Source organism: Rhipicephalus microplus, chromosome 9 (assembly GCF_043290135.1).
Source record: "Rhipicephalus microplus isolate Deutch F79 chromosome 9, USDA_Rmic, whole genome shotgun sequence".
NCBI lineage: Eukaryota > Metazoa > Arthropoda > Arachnida > Ixodida > Ixodidae > Rhipicephalus > Rhipicephalus microplus.
This window is the reverse complement of record NC_134708.1, coordinates 132,979,607-132,993,290: the sequence shown is the minus strand read 5'-3', so window position 1 is coordinate 132,993,290 and position 13,684 is coordinate 132,979,607. Positions and strand designations below refer to the sequence as shown.

Genomic DNA, 13,684 nt, shown 5'->3' with positions numbered 1-13,684 from the left:
TGCCATTTTCGTTAGTGAGATGGTTGTTGTTGTGCCAATCCTTGTAACTGTTCTGTACAAATTGATACAGCCTATAGCTGATGCTCTCAACAAGTTTGGGGCTAGCTTAGAGCCCTATTTCTTGCTTTCAGATCTCGGCCATGACAGTGGACTGCATGAGACTGTACGAGAGAGGTATCTCCAAGACCTGTGACATGGCGGACTCCAACATCAAGGTGGGCACAAAAAGCTGAGTCATGGCACTGGCTTACAGAGGCATGAGCAGGATTTGACTATCTGCCAAACAAAATATACGCACATATACCTATTGTAGCACTGAATCAATCACATCGAATATACATGATCACCATTTATATGGGGTGCCTATAATGATGTTAGTGTATGGGAGACCAGTGCTGGATAGGTGGCGCACCAAAAAACAGCATCTGGCAGAGAGTCGCGACACAATTCAGCCGCTTGATCCCAGACGATCCGCCCAGGGAACACCTGAGTGGCAGTAGTGTACCGTGGGGAGGCCACACGCGTGTGCTATTACAGCGCTTCATTTTGGAACTGAGAGCCCAAAAAGCCATTGGGCCTGTAATACTGCACTGGGGTTTTAAAAAAACAAAAAAACCAAAAGAAACGGTCCGAAGGCAACTCTCGCTAAAAAAGCACTTGAAAACGAAAGAGAAGCTTTGCAGAGCGGATTGTGCTATGCATGTGGCATAGAGGGGACAACGCTGTGCAGTGATGGCAACTCCCTCGTCATCATTTTCTGGTTGCGTGCTGGATTTTGTGCTAAGCTAGTGCCGGCTCATATGCCCCTATTGACAAGACCGTGTGGCGACGATACCACACTGCCCACTTCTGTAGTAAAGAAAAAAAAAAAAAGAGGAAGCAGTACCTGTGGCATCAATTTTTTTTCTGCTACCATATGTACATCCTGTCCGCAGTATGATCATGTGGACGTTGATCAAACAAACCACCGCGACAGCATAGCGTGGGTGATTTAGCGCTCCTATGCTCGATGGTGCGGGATAGATTTCCGACGATGGTGGCCTTGACCAAGAACAACTTTGACCCAAGATGTATGTATGCATCGGAGAACCCCAGCGGTCACAATCGTCATACGCACACTACAGCGTACCTCAAAATGATATCTTTTTTGGCACACGAAAGTCTAGCAATTATCGATGTTGAACAGACACCTTCATTTTAGGCTGACACAGGCAAGTGGAAAAACTGAAACTCTGTTGTTAGGCAAACTAAACAACTAATAAAAATCAGACATTTGATACTTCTCTAGCAAGGCATAAATTCTGATGTTACTTAGCCACGGCAGCCAGTCAGAAAGATTGATGGTTGATTTATATGTGGCTTTCAACGTCCCAAAGCCACCATATGATTATGAGAGACGCCATGGTAGAGGGCTTCGGAAACATAAACCACCTGGGGTTCTTTAACGTGCACTCAAATCTGAGCCCATGGGCCTACAGCATTTTTGCCTCCATCGAAAATGCAGCCGCCGCAGCCGGGATTCGATCCCGCGATTTGCGGGTCACCAGCCGATAGTGAGAAAGAAGCTTACTGCATCGGCTAACTACATAAAGCCATGCTTAGAGTATTCCGCTGCTGTATTCGTAACAAGAACCCGGTCTATTGCACAAAATTAGTTTAACACAGGCGTCTTAGCATTGAGTATTCATCGCGAGCGTATCTTGTGTAGTATTTCAGTGGCTTAGGCCAACATACCCCCACATAAATTATTTAGACAAGGCAGCTTTCTTTTCATGTCTACTCTTCGCAAATCACGTAGACTACTTATTTGTATCACTCATTTCACGTGGGGTCATCAAATGGAGTTTGGTGGTGGTGATCAGATGACAAATCTTCTACATATGCCATACGTATGCTGCATAATATGCTAGTTTTACTTCCGGCAAAACACCGAATGAATTCGGCAGATTCGTTTTGGTTTCCACTGATGGCCGACTTCATTATCGAATAGACCTAGCAGACAGGCGCAATTCGGTTCAGAAACCAGTCTGACGCCACTAGACGGGAGAGCGAGAGCAGGACATACGTGCTCCTCTGACCGCTTACATGCAATGCCGCCTCTTTTCTTATTGATATGATAGAGAAAAAAAAAACGCACAGGGATACGCCCTCCCTCATTTCTAACTATTGTCGCACTTGAATACCAGCAAGACCACCAGGGCCCTTTGGTATTGTTTCGACGCTGCGCGCCCGCACTGTCTTTACCAGCCACCACTCTCGGCTGCCGGAGTGGCTTAGAAGTGCGCGCTTTGGCTGCCAGGGCTCTGTGGAAACTCCAGCGCTGGTTTCCTATAGCATCTGGCCTTGGTGGGTTACTTGTGAAAGTAAAGGCCTTGGCAATGTGAAAAAAAGCCACTTTGAAATTTAATGTTTCTATAGAAACAATCAGGCCTCACCGGTGACCACCGCCGGTAACGCACTCCTTCACCAGAGAAGGATTGGCCCCCCTGGTGCAGTATCTGGCCACTACCTCCCACATGCATATGTCAATTAACTCATGGCCCTCAGTCCCCAGCAGCTGCGAAGCAACTGACCACGGCGGCGGTCAGACCTGCAACGCAGCAGAGGGTGCTAAGAATCTCTGGATCCGGACAGGCTACCATTGGAACCTGAACTTGGCAACGTTTAACGCTAGAACCTTATTCTAGGGCAGTTTAGCTGTACTATTCGAGGAGCTAGAGGGTGTTAAATGGGATATAATAGGGTTCAGTGAGGTTTGGAGGACAGATGAGGCCTATACGGTGCTACAGAATGGGCACGCCCTTTGCTATCGGGGCTTGGCTGACAGAAGAGAACTGGGAGTGGGGTTCCTGATTCACAGAAACATAGCTGACAACATAGAGGAATACTATAGCATTAATGAAAGGGTGATAGGTATCGTAAATAAACTCAATAAGAGATACAAGATGAAGGTGGTACAGGCTTATGCGCCTATATCCAGCAATGATGACGCTTCAGTTGAAAGCTTCTATGAAGACGTGGAACTGGCAATGAGTAAGGTAAAAACAGTATACTATACTGATGGGAGACTTTATTGCAAAAGCAGGGAAGAAGCAGGCTGGAGATCGGGTTGTAGGAGATTATGGCATTGGTACTAGAAATGCCAGAGGAGAGCTACTAGTAGAATTCGCAGAACGCAATAATTTACGGATTTTCAATAGCTTCTACCGAAAATGAGGAAACCGTAAGTGGACATGAAAGAGCCCTAATGGCGAAAATACGAACGAAATAGACTTTATAACGAGTGCATACTCGGGCATCGTGCAGGATGTGGAAGTGGTTGGCAAGGTACGATGCAATGACTATAGAATGGTACGGTCTCGAATTCGCCTAGACTTGAAGAAGGAACGACAGAAACTGATATGCATGAACCCAATCAGTGAGCTAGCACTGAGAGGGAAAGTACAAGAATTCAGAGTCTCGCTTCAGAACAGGTACTTGGCTTTAATTGAAGAAACCAACCTTAGCGTTGACACAATGAATGACAATCTGATGAGTATCGTTACGGACTGTGCAGTGGAAGTTGGAGGCACGGTAGTTAAACAGGACACTGGCAAGTTTTCTCAGGAAACGAAGAATCTCATTAAGAAGTGTCAAAGCATGAAAGTCTCAAGTACAACAGACAAAATATAACTGGCAGAGCTTTCCAATTTGGTTAATAAGTGTAAGGTATCCGATGTAAGAAAGTATAACATGGAGAGAATTGAACATGCTCTGAAAAACGGAGGAAGCGTCAAAGCAGTGAAAAGGAAACTTGGGATACGCAAAAATCTGATGTATGCACTAAGGGACGAAGAAGGCAAAATAACTACCAATATGGATAGGATAGTTAAAATAGCAGAGGAGTTTTACAGAGATCTGTACAGTAGCCGGGACAACCACGACCTTAACACAAGAAAACGCCAGTGTCGCGCAGATTTTGTGTCGCGCCGAAGAAGCTCGTCGACTTGCTCAGCTCCACAGTCTCTCCGCCCACGCTCGCGCGAAAGACCGTTATGACACAAAACACACGCCTGCGACTTTCGCTACGGGTGCTTTCGTCTGGCTGTGGACGCCCGTTCGAAAGAAGGGGCTTTGCCAGAAGCTTCTTTCTAAGTACTCAGGACCATTCGTCATTACTCAGTGCTTAAGTGACGTCACTTACGCTGTAGCGAAAGTGACAGCTCAGAATCGGCGTTTGCGTAAGACGCAAATTGTGCACATTGCCCGATTGAAGCACTACAACAACCGATCGCTTCTACTCGCTCTGTGAGCTTTGGCTTGCACGGAGGAAAGTGTAACGCGGACTGAAAGAGCGAGAAAGAAGAAGAGGTAGGACGCTCTCGAGCGATGGTGATTCGGCAGTAACGGTTGAGCGCTGGCATTTTCAGTGTAAATAAACCCATCACATCCGTAACAAAATAATATATATTTGTCTGTTGTTTTCTTGACACTTTGAATAATACAAAATTCGCTTACTAAGAACATTTTTTTCAGTTTCATAAAATCTGAATTAACGACCTTTTGTTACACCAGGATGTATGCTTATTAAATGTAAACCATCAGCCTCGTGTGTGGAACTCGTGCAGGCAATGTACCAGCTGATGGCCAAGTTTGAAGAGCTGAGCACCTCCATGCGACCGCTGGATGGCCTCGTGGCAGAAGTGTATCCTTTGCTGTTGGGTGCCTTGTATACTACTGTTCATTATGTGTGCCTGTGCTCTAGCTCGATTTGGATATGTTTGTCAGCCAGTGTGGCAAACTCTACCACAATATATATGCACTGCAGGCAGCATTCTTCATCATTATAGAGTAAATGGGCATGTAGGATAACTTATAGAATCATATTGTTTGTGCCCACTCTTTGTAGGTGCTTATTTGCACCATTAGTCAGTTTAAGGTGATTTCATGTGATAATTTCTAGACCCTGTGTTCAGTTGATTGTGGCTGCCTTATAAAAAAAGTCATCACGTTACACCACTGTTCATTCTTGTGACCTATTCAATAAAAAAGCATGCTCAGTAGTCTGTGACAGCAATTTGAATTTTATGGTGGGGGCGAGAACCTGTGTAGCAGAAAATAAAACTCTGCAAAAGCAGTGCTAAAAAACTTCCAGCTACTGGTGAAGAATATATTTTAAATCGGCGCACGACTACGCGGACACAACAGAAGGTGGGACATACCGCAATGCTGGAGTTTGTCCCTTTTTCTCTTGTGTCCGCGTAGTCATGCACTGAGTTAAAGTATGTTCAAGTACTGTCACCAACTGGCCCAGCTTTTGGTCCTTCTGCTGGTAAAGAGTCTGCACTTCCTCACAAGAGCCCAATGATGGCTGGTATTGTGTTTTACAATGTGCCTTGTAATAAAGCACTTTGCCTTTTCCGGGCCATATGTAATGTATATTTTTTAAAATCATTACTTGTGTTGCAAAGGCAATACAGCTGCATCTCTTGCTTGTGGGGTTACTGATAGGTACACTGTACAGAAGATTAAGGGAATGATTTTTCATTAGTAAGCTGGTTGCCTAGATCTGTGCGGGGCATGCTGACAGCAGATTTGAGTGGGACCCAAGGTGTTGACAAAGGTGTGCTGAGGATTCTCGGGCATATCCACACCCACGACACACACACATGTGCACACATGCATGCGTAAACATTCTGTTATGAAGAAAATCAGCGCCGTTCTGAAAGGCAGAGGGCAGGAAGACTGCTCTCAGGCAGGAAGACGATCACGTTCGGCGTTAGCGCATCGCAACGCTTGCGCCTGCTCGGCTGTTTCTCCCTGACCTGTCATGACGGTCTATACGGTTTAGTAATGAGGTGCTTGGAGTCCTTGAAGCAGGCAAGAGCGCCTTTTTTAGCAGGCTTGAAGCATCCAGAAGGACATTTTGGAGTAGGCATGTAGTAGCTGGGATGGCCTTTACGAGCATGTTTGTATTCAGAGAAGATTTAGCCTTATTACACAGAAAAATGAGCATAATCGTCATTACCCAACTACAATGTACTAAAAGGGGGCAGTGTGAAGCAGCGTTTGCCCACTGCTGCATTTTTTCAAACACTAAGCTTAATTGTGCAATAGCTTTAATATTGTGATAGCAATTGTAAAGCCATTGTAAGGCAGTTAGGATGATATAAATGAAAGACAACTATAGGGCTCTCGACGAGTTTTTGCCATCACCGTAATGTCCCGCATAAAGTCCAAATTGATTACATACCCCCGTGCACCGCATGTTCTACCTACTGGTAAAAGTGCATGAGCGGGGCCGACAAAGGCGGCTGAAGCAGATATCAAAAGTGCTGGCCCATCTCCGTCGCTCGGAGGGCTCATGCCAGGTCCATAGCCAGGAATTTTTTTTCAGGGGAAGGCCTCAAATCAGTTTCACCGCAAGGGCGAAGCAATGAGTGTGATAGCAACAAATTGCATGGTTATGCGAAGTCAGGCTGGCAGTTAACTCCTCTGCATCTAATATTACGTAACTCTAATAAAATGGTGGTGTAAGAGAATAGGCTGCACTAGTAGCGCCAGGGAGACATGTTTTTTTAGCGTTGAAAGTGCAACATGTAGAAGGGTTCAGGAACCATTCGCGCTGATGTCTGTCGAGATAGCGCGCATGCCAGCACTTGCGACTGCACCCTTAGAATTAAACTTCACTGCAATAACAGCCTTGATGAAACCGAAACTATAACTGTTTTGATAAAACGCGATGTTTCAGCCACATTTTCAAGCATGGGGCTTGATGGCTGTCAAACCTTGCGGCTAAATTTGGGTGCTGCGGCGCAGTACGGCACAGATAAATGAGTTTTGCGCAAATGGCACTGCTGTTTCACTCTTGCATTCATTTCACGTTCTGGTTGAAGCGGTTTTCATCTCTTTCATTTGTCGCTCACTATATTACGTGGTGTAGCATGCCAGGGCAACTTTTGAAAAGTTTTTTAGTTACAGTCCTAGATGTACAATAAGACTAGAGAATGTTATGTTGCTGCTAAGGTGTGATCTGCTGTGGAGCACTGATGCAAATTGACATAAATTTACGATTTAAAAAAGCAGCCATGGCATAGCTCCAACTGTTGCATAAAGGTGAAGAGAGAGAGCTAGACTTGTCAACAGAATGCTGTATTTCTTGCCAGAGGGACCGAGCCTGTTTTATATCAATAGTGTGTCGCAGAATTTAGGCATGGGTGTACACCTAATGGCAAGAGGTTAATGTGGGCATTATCAAATGTACAGTGCTAATGAATTGAAACTTTGTGTTATCTAAAGTAAATACATGAAAAAATGCTGAAGCTTGTGTTGATTGGTGTAGCATTATGTCCAGAGAGGATTGCTTCTTGTTGTCCAGTTTATTTATTTATTTATTATACCCTCAGGGCCTGAAGGCATTACAGAGGGGAGTGGGTAATACACAAATACAGTGAGTTAAGTGAAAGGCAATATAAAGCACAAAACATTTCCTAATTATACACTGTTTGCTAGGTAACAAAGCAAATAAGTACAGTGAACAGTAATTAGAGGCAGGTAAGTTATAAAAAAATGATAATATTGTCACGTCTCTTTAGGGGGTGTCGACAAGGTTTACTGACGTCTGAGCAACAGGGCTCTAACCAAGCGCGTCGGTTGGGCTTGTTTGCCAGAGCCGGGCCCACGTGCACTTCTTTCTTCTCTGTGGTGTGTGCCTTCACCTTGGCATACGACCCACTACTAGAAGTAGGTGGCAATATTCCTCAACAACAAAAAAAAGAGCATCGTCCCGATGCTGTAAAGTTATTGAAAAAAAAATCCCAAAACAAAGTAGTTTAAACAACAAAAAAGGGCACCAATAATCAAATGTGAGACGCGATAAGTTCACCAATGATGAGGAAATTGTCGGAGCACAAATAAAAAACAACACACAGGAAAAGTGGTCTTTTAGGAACGCGTAAAATAAGGCTTCATGCGCACCACGTGAACTATGTCAGAGGTCGGTTGTTTTCGTTGTACCCATCGTGACGACGTAGCGTCCGGAACCACTTGGTAGTTTACGTCGCTCACGCGGCGTAATACTTTATACGGGCCGAAGTATCTGCTGAGCAACTTTTCGGAGAGGCCACGGCGTCGAACAGGGGTCCAAATCCAAACTTGGTCTCCCGGTCTGTAAGATACGTCATTATGACGCATATTGTAACGTCGTGCATCGACCTGTTGCTGCTGACCAATGTGTAGCCGGGCGAGCTGGCGAGTTTCCTCGGCACGCTCTGCAAATTCTTCTGCGTCAGTTGTTAATTGATCGGCGCCTTCACAAGGAAGCATCGCATCCAGCATCGTCTGAACTTCGCGGCCGTAGAGAAGGCGAAACGGTGTAAATCGGGTTGTTTCTTGAACGGCGGTGTTATAAGCGAACGTCACATAAGGCAAAATGCGATCCCATGTTTTGTGTTGGACGTCGATGTACATGGAGATCATGTTTGTGACTGTCTTATTTAGTCGTTCTGTTAAGCCATTGCTCTGCGGATGGTAAGCAGTCGTCGTTCGATGCCTAGTGTTACTTAGTCGAAAAACTTCATCAATAAGCAGTGCAGTGAACGCTGTTCCTCTGTCGGTTATCACTGCAGATGGAGCACCATGGCACAGAACAATGTGGCACATGAAGAACTGTGCTACCTCAGAAGCCGTGGCTCGTGGTATCGCCTGTGTCTCAGCATAGCGGGTCAAATAGTCAGTTGCAACGATGACCCATTTGTTGCCGTCGGATGATAAAGGAAATGGGCCGAGAATGTCCATGCCGACTTGGTCAAATGGCTTGTGGGGTGGATCAATTGGCTGAAGTAATCCAGCCGGCTTGCTTGGTGGCGACTTTCGACGCTGGCATTCACGACAGCTTTTAACAAACAGCTTCACGACAGCTTTTAACAAACTGCTTCAGATGTGGGCTCGTCATGACACTTCGTCCTGCATGTCCTTCGGAACGACGAGGAGGTAAGCGCGGCTCGTAGAACGGGCGGTTTTTTTTTGTACAGGACATTATCTCGGAGGCAGAAAGACGTCACGACGTGAGATAGATGGCGAGGTATAACGGCGCTATGACCCTCCAGATAGTCGATGAGCGGTCGAATCTGTTCATCCTCTCGCTGGCGTCTGCTCAAGTCAGATGAGCTAAGGGCGCCCAGGAAACCGTCATCGTCCTCTTCTTCTTGATTGACTAAAGGTATGGGTGCACGCGACAGCGTATCAGCGTCTTCATGCTTCCGTCCAGACTTATATACGATGGTAACATCAAATTCCTGTAGACGCAAGCTCCATCGGGCCAGTCGTCCAGAGGGATCACGAATGTTTACCAACCAGCAGAGGGCATGGTGGTCCGTCACCACTTTAAATGGACGACCGTAGAAGTACGGGCGAAACTTGGTGATCGCCCACACTACTGCGAGACACTCTTTCTCTGTGGTCGTGTAATTCACCTCGGTATGGGACAGTGAGCGGCTGGCATAGGCTATGACTCGTTCTTTGCCGTGTTGATGCTGGACGAGCACTGCGCCAAGGCCGATGTTACTGGCGTCAGTGTGCACCTCTGTGTCAGCATCATCGTCAAAATGTGCAAGAACAGGGGCTGACTGCATCTGCTGTCGTAGCTCGGCAAAAGCAGCCTGTTGCTCAGTAGCCCATACAAACGGTGTGTCATCGCGTGTAAGGCGAGTCAAGGGTTCCGCTATCTTCGAAAACCCTCTAATAAATCGTCGATAGTAGGCGCACAAGCCCAGAAAGCGCCGAACAGTTTTTTTGTCTGTAGGATGCGGGAACGCTGCTACAGCGGCAAGTTTGTCGGGGTCGGATCGGATTCATTTGGCGTTGACTACATGGCCAAGGAATTTGAGCTCTTCATAACCAAAGTGACACTTCTGCGGTTTGAGTGTAAGATCTGCTGATTGAATAGCCTGTAGCACACTCCTGAGGCGGTGAAGGTGTTGCTGGAAGGTTTCAGAAAAAACGACATCATCAAGGTATACGAGACAAGTTTGCCACTTCAGACCAGTAAGCACAGTGTCCATCATTCGCTGGAAGGTTGCGGGTGCTGAGCACAAACCAAAAGGAAGTACTCGAAATTCATACAGGCCGTCAGGGGTCACAAATGCCATTTTCTCGCGGTCTCGCTTGTCAACCTCAATCTGCCAGTACCCGCTTTTTAAATCCAAAGAGGAAAAATAGTGGGCGTGGCGTAATCTGTCTAACGAGTCGTCGATGCGTGGCAGCGGGTACACGTCCTTTTTAGTCACGCTGTTCAGCTTCCGGTAATCGACGCAAAAACGTAGCGTTCCGTTTTTCTTCTTGACTAGGACGACCGGAGAGGACCACGCACTGTTGGAAGGCTCGATGATGCCGTCGTCAAGCATTTCTCGAACTTGCGTATAAATGGCTTCTCGTTCCTTCGCTGACACACTGTAAGGCTGTTGGTGTACTGGGCGGGCGTCGTCGTAAGTGATGATTCTGTGCCTAGTGATCGAAGTCTGGCGCACCTTAGAGGAAGCAGCGAAGTATGACTTGAATTCAAGCAAGAGTTTTCGCAGTGCTGTCTGGTTTTCTGGTGTGAGGTTAGAATTAACATCGATATTGTTTAGAGACGTATCGGCGGTCTCCACTGCTTCCGACGAGAAGCAGATGGGAACGGTTCCTAATTCATCTGCAAACGCTAACGAAGTGCCACGGAAAAGGTGTCGGTGTTCGTTGCTGAAATTTGTAACGAGCAGTTGAGATCGGCCATCACGTAGCTGTATGATACTCCTAGCCACACAAACACCTTGAGTCAGCAGGTGTTCAAGATTACTTTCTGCAATCGCTTCACCATTTCGCAATCCACAGCATGTGACGTCGACAATAACACTGGCTCTTGGAGGAAGCGTTATACTTTCCGCAGAAACACGAAGAACGTCGGTACGTTGTTGGTCGTCCTGCTTGTTGATTGCTCGGTCGGCTGAGAAGGTGATGCGATTCTTTTGAAGATCAATGACAGCTCCATACTCCTGCAGGAAGTCAACACCAAGAATAACGTCGCGTGAACATTCATGGAGCACAAGGAAACTTCCTACAAAAGTATAACCGCAGACCCGAACTATACTCGTGCAGGTTCCAAGCGGAGAGACGGTGTGGCCACCAGCCGTTCGAATCACGGAGCCATGCCAGGGCGTGATTACCTTCTTTAGTAGTTTTGTCATTTTCCCGCTTAGTATCGAATAGTCAGCCCCGGTATCAACTAAAGCACCTACTGCATAGCCATCTATCAGCACCGGTATATGCAGAGAAAGCCGCACATATCGTTCAGTCGAATCTACACCCTTTACTGTTAGCGTCGATCGGAGGTCTTCAGCACGTCGACTGCCAGCGACCTCGCCTCCAAGGGTCGCTTGCGTTAGTTTTCCCGGCGGGGACTGGAGGACCGTGCGCCAGCATGGCGCTGTGGCAAAAATGAAAAGCGCCTCGGCGACGGTGAGCGCGACTGCCGTCCAGAAGGCAACGGCATGCGCTGTTGAGCCAGGTAGTCCTCAATGTCCCGGGGTCGCTGGCCATACCGAGGAGGCGCTGAATATACTGAAAATCCGCGCAGCCCGAGGCGCCGGTATGGACACTGGCGGTACAAATGGTCCACTTCACCGCAGTGGAAGCACAAAGGTCGGCGATCAGGAGTGCGCCAAACATCAGATTTCCGAGGCGAAGCACGCCTGTCGTCAAAGTAGTGTGCTGGTTGTTCCGCAAGATGCACAGGGCTGGCGTAAACGAGGGGTGGGGACGTGCGTGTGTTCTCATAGTACCATAGAGGCTGCGCCGACTGAAGTGAAACCGTAGGAGGTGCCTGAACAAACAGCGGGGAAGAGGAAGCTGGGCGCTTCAAGGCTTCTGCATAGGTCGCACGGTGGTAGTCAGCCGGGGCGGGTGTGGCGTTATTCAGACTCACAGGTTCACGAAGGGCATGATGCAGCTCGTCCTTGACGATGCTTGCAATGGAACTCACCGTAGGTAGTGGTGGTGTGGCAGCCTTTTGCAGCTCCTAGCGTACTATGGATCGGATAAGGTCGCGCAGACACTCGGTGTTGCTCCCAATATTCGTTAGAACTTGAGAAGTGGATGTGTTTACTTGCCGTTCATACAGGGTGGATCGATGCTGAAGCTCTTTTCCATCGTGACAGCTTCAGACAAAAACTCGGCGACCGTGTTCGGAGGGCTCCGTACAAGGCCAGCGAAAAGCTGCTCCTTAACTCCCCGCATCAGGTGACGCACCTTCTTTTCTTCTGACATACTCTGATCAACCCGTCGGAACAGGCGCGTCATATCTTCCACATAGGTCATGACTGTTTCATTGGGCATCTGGATGCGGGCCTGGATCGCTCGTTCTGCTCGTTCGTGGCGATCAGCACTTCTGTAAGTATCCAACAGCCGGCGGCGGAATTCGGGCCACGATGTCATCTGTTCCTCGTGATTCATGTACTAGGTACGGGCTCCATCCTCCAAATAGAAGTACACACGTCGTAGTTTGGCCGCGTCGTTCCAGTCGTTCAAAGCAGCCACACGCTCGCAGTCGACCAACCAGTCCTCGACGTCTTCGAGCTCGGTGCCATGAAACGGTGTCGGAACCTGTGGACTTTCGAGGGTGTACCGAGTCATCGGGCGGTTTTCCGTACCTGCTAAAGTGGTTTGAACGGACGTGCTCACCATACTGTTGTGAACTGTAGGGTCAGCTTCGGGAGGCAATCCCTTGATCCTGCGGCTTGTCCGATGAATGGAAGTGTTGACTCGCACTGGGCTTGTGGTGCCGCTTCCAGGAGGGGTCTGAAACATCCGTGAGGGGCCTACCTAGCACCTCCACCAATTGTCACGTCACTCCAGGGGGTGTCGACAAGGTTTACTGACGTCTGAGCAACAGGGCTCTAATCAAGCGCGTCGGTTGGGCTTGTTTGCCAGAGCGGGGCCCACGTGCACTTCTTTCTTCTCTGTGGTGTGTGCCTTCACCTTGGCATACGACCCACTACTAGAAGTAGGTGGCAATATACAATGTTAGCTAAGGTGTTTTTGAACAATACTTGGTTTTGTATACAGGCAATGGAATCGGGAAGGTGGTTCCAGTCTGTGGCTGTCCGCGGGAAAAATGACTGTGAGAAGGCGTTAGTCCGTGCGTGGGGTATCCTGACTTTATTTGAGTGGTCTAAACGAGCAGAAATGTAATGAGGCACTTGAATGAATTCACTGCATAGTTCAGGGTGATAGAATATCTTGTGGAAAAGACACAGATGAAGAACTTTACGACGAGACATTAAAGATGGTAGGTTAAGCCTCAATTTCATGTGTGTGACACTGGAGGTACGGTTATAATCGGATAGTATGTAATGGGCTGCATTATTGTGAACTAATTCAACTTTTTGCGTAAGGTTGACTTGGCTTAAATCCCAGAGTGATGCCGCATATTCAAGCTTCGGACAAACCAGCGTCTTGTAAGGTAGTCGTTTTAGTGAAGAAGGTGCTCTTGAAAAATTACGTCGAAAGAATCCTAATGCCCGGTTAGCGTTGTTGATGACGTAATCGGTGTGAGTGTTCCAGGTAAGGTCAGCTGTAAGGTGAACACCTAGGTATTTGTAACATGAAACATTTTCTAGAAGGGAGCTCTTGAGGAGTTCGGGACACACGCATATACTTGCAATTATTAGTG

The 13,684-nt window shown here is 47.4% G+C and overlaps 1 protein-coding gene and 1 pseudogene across 1 annotated transcript in view; one reads left to right on the top strand and one right to left on the bottom strand.

Moving 5' to 3' along the window:
- Positions 1-13,684, bottom strand: part of LOC119163075 (uncharacterized) — a 392,637-nt pseudogene that overhangs the window by 308,482 nt on the left and 70,471 nt on the right.
- The window catches only part of BORCS6 (BLOC-1 related complex subunit 6), a 44,832-nt gene that overhangs the window by 29,315 nt on the left and 1,833 nt on the right, over positions 1-13,684 (top strand). The window contains exons 4-5 of the mRNA XM_037414999.2: positions 132-215; positions 4,608-4,684. Coding sequence (XP_037270896.1) covers positions 132-215; positions 4,608-4,684 — 161 coding nt within the window. The remainder of the gene's footprint in view (positions 1-131; positions 216-4,607; positions 4,685-13,684) is intronic.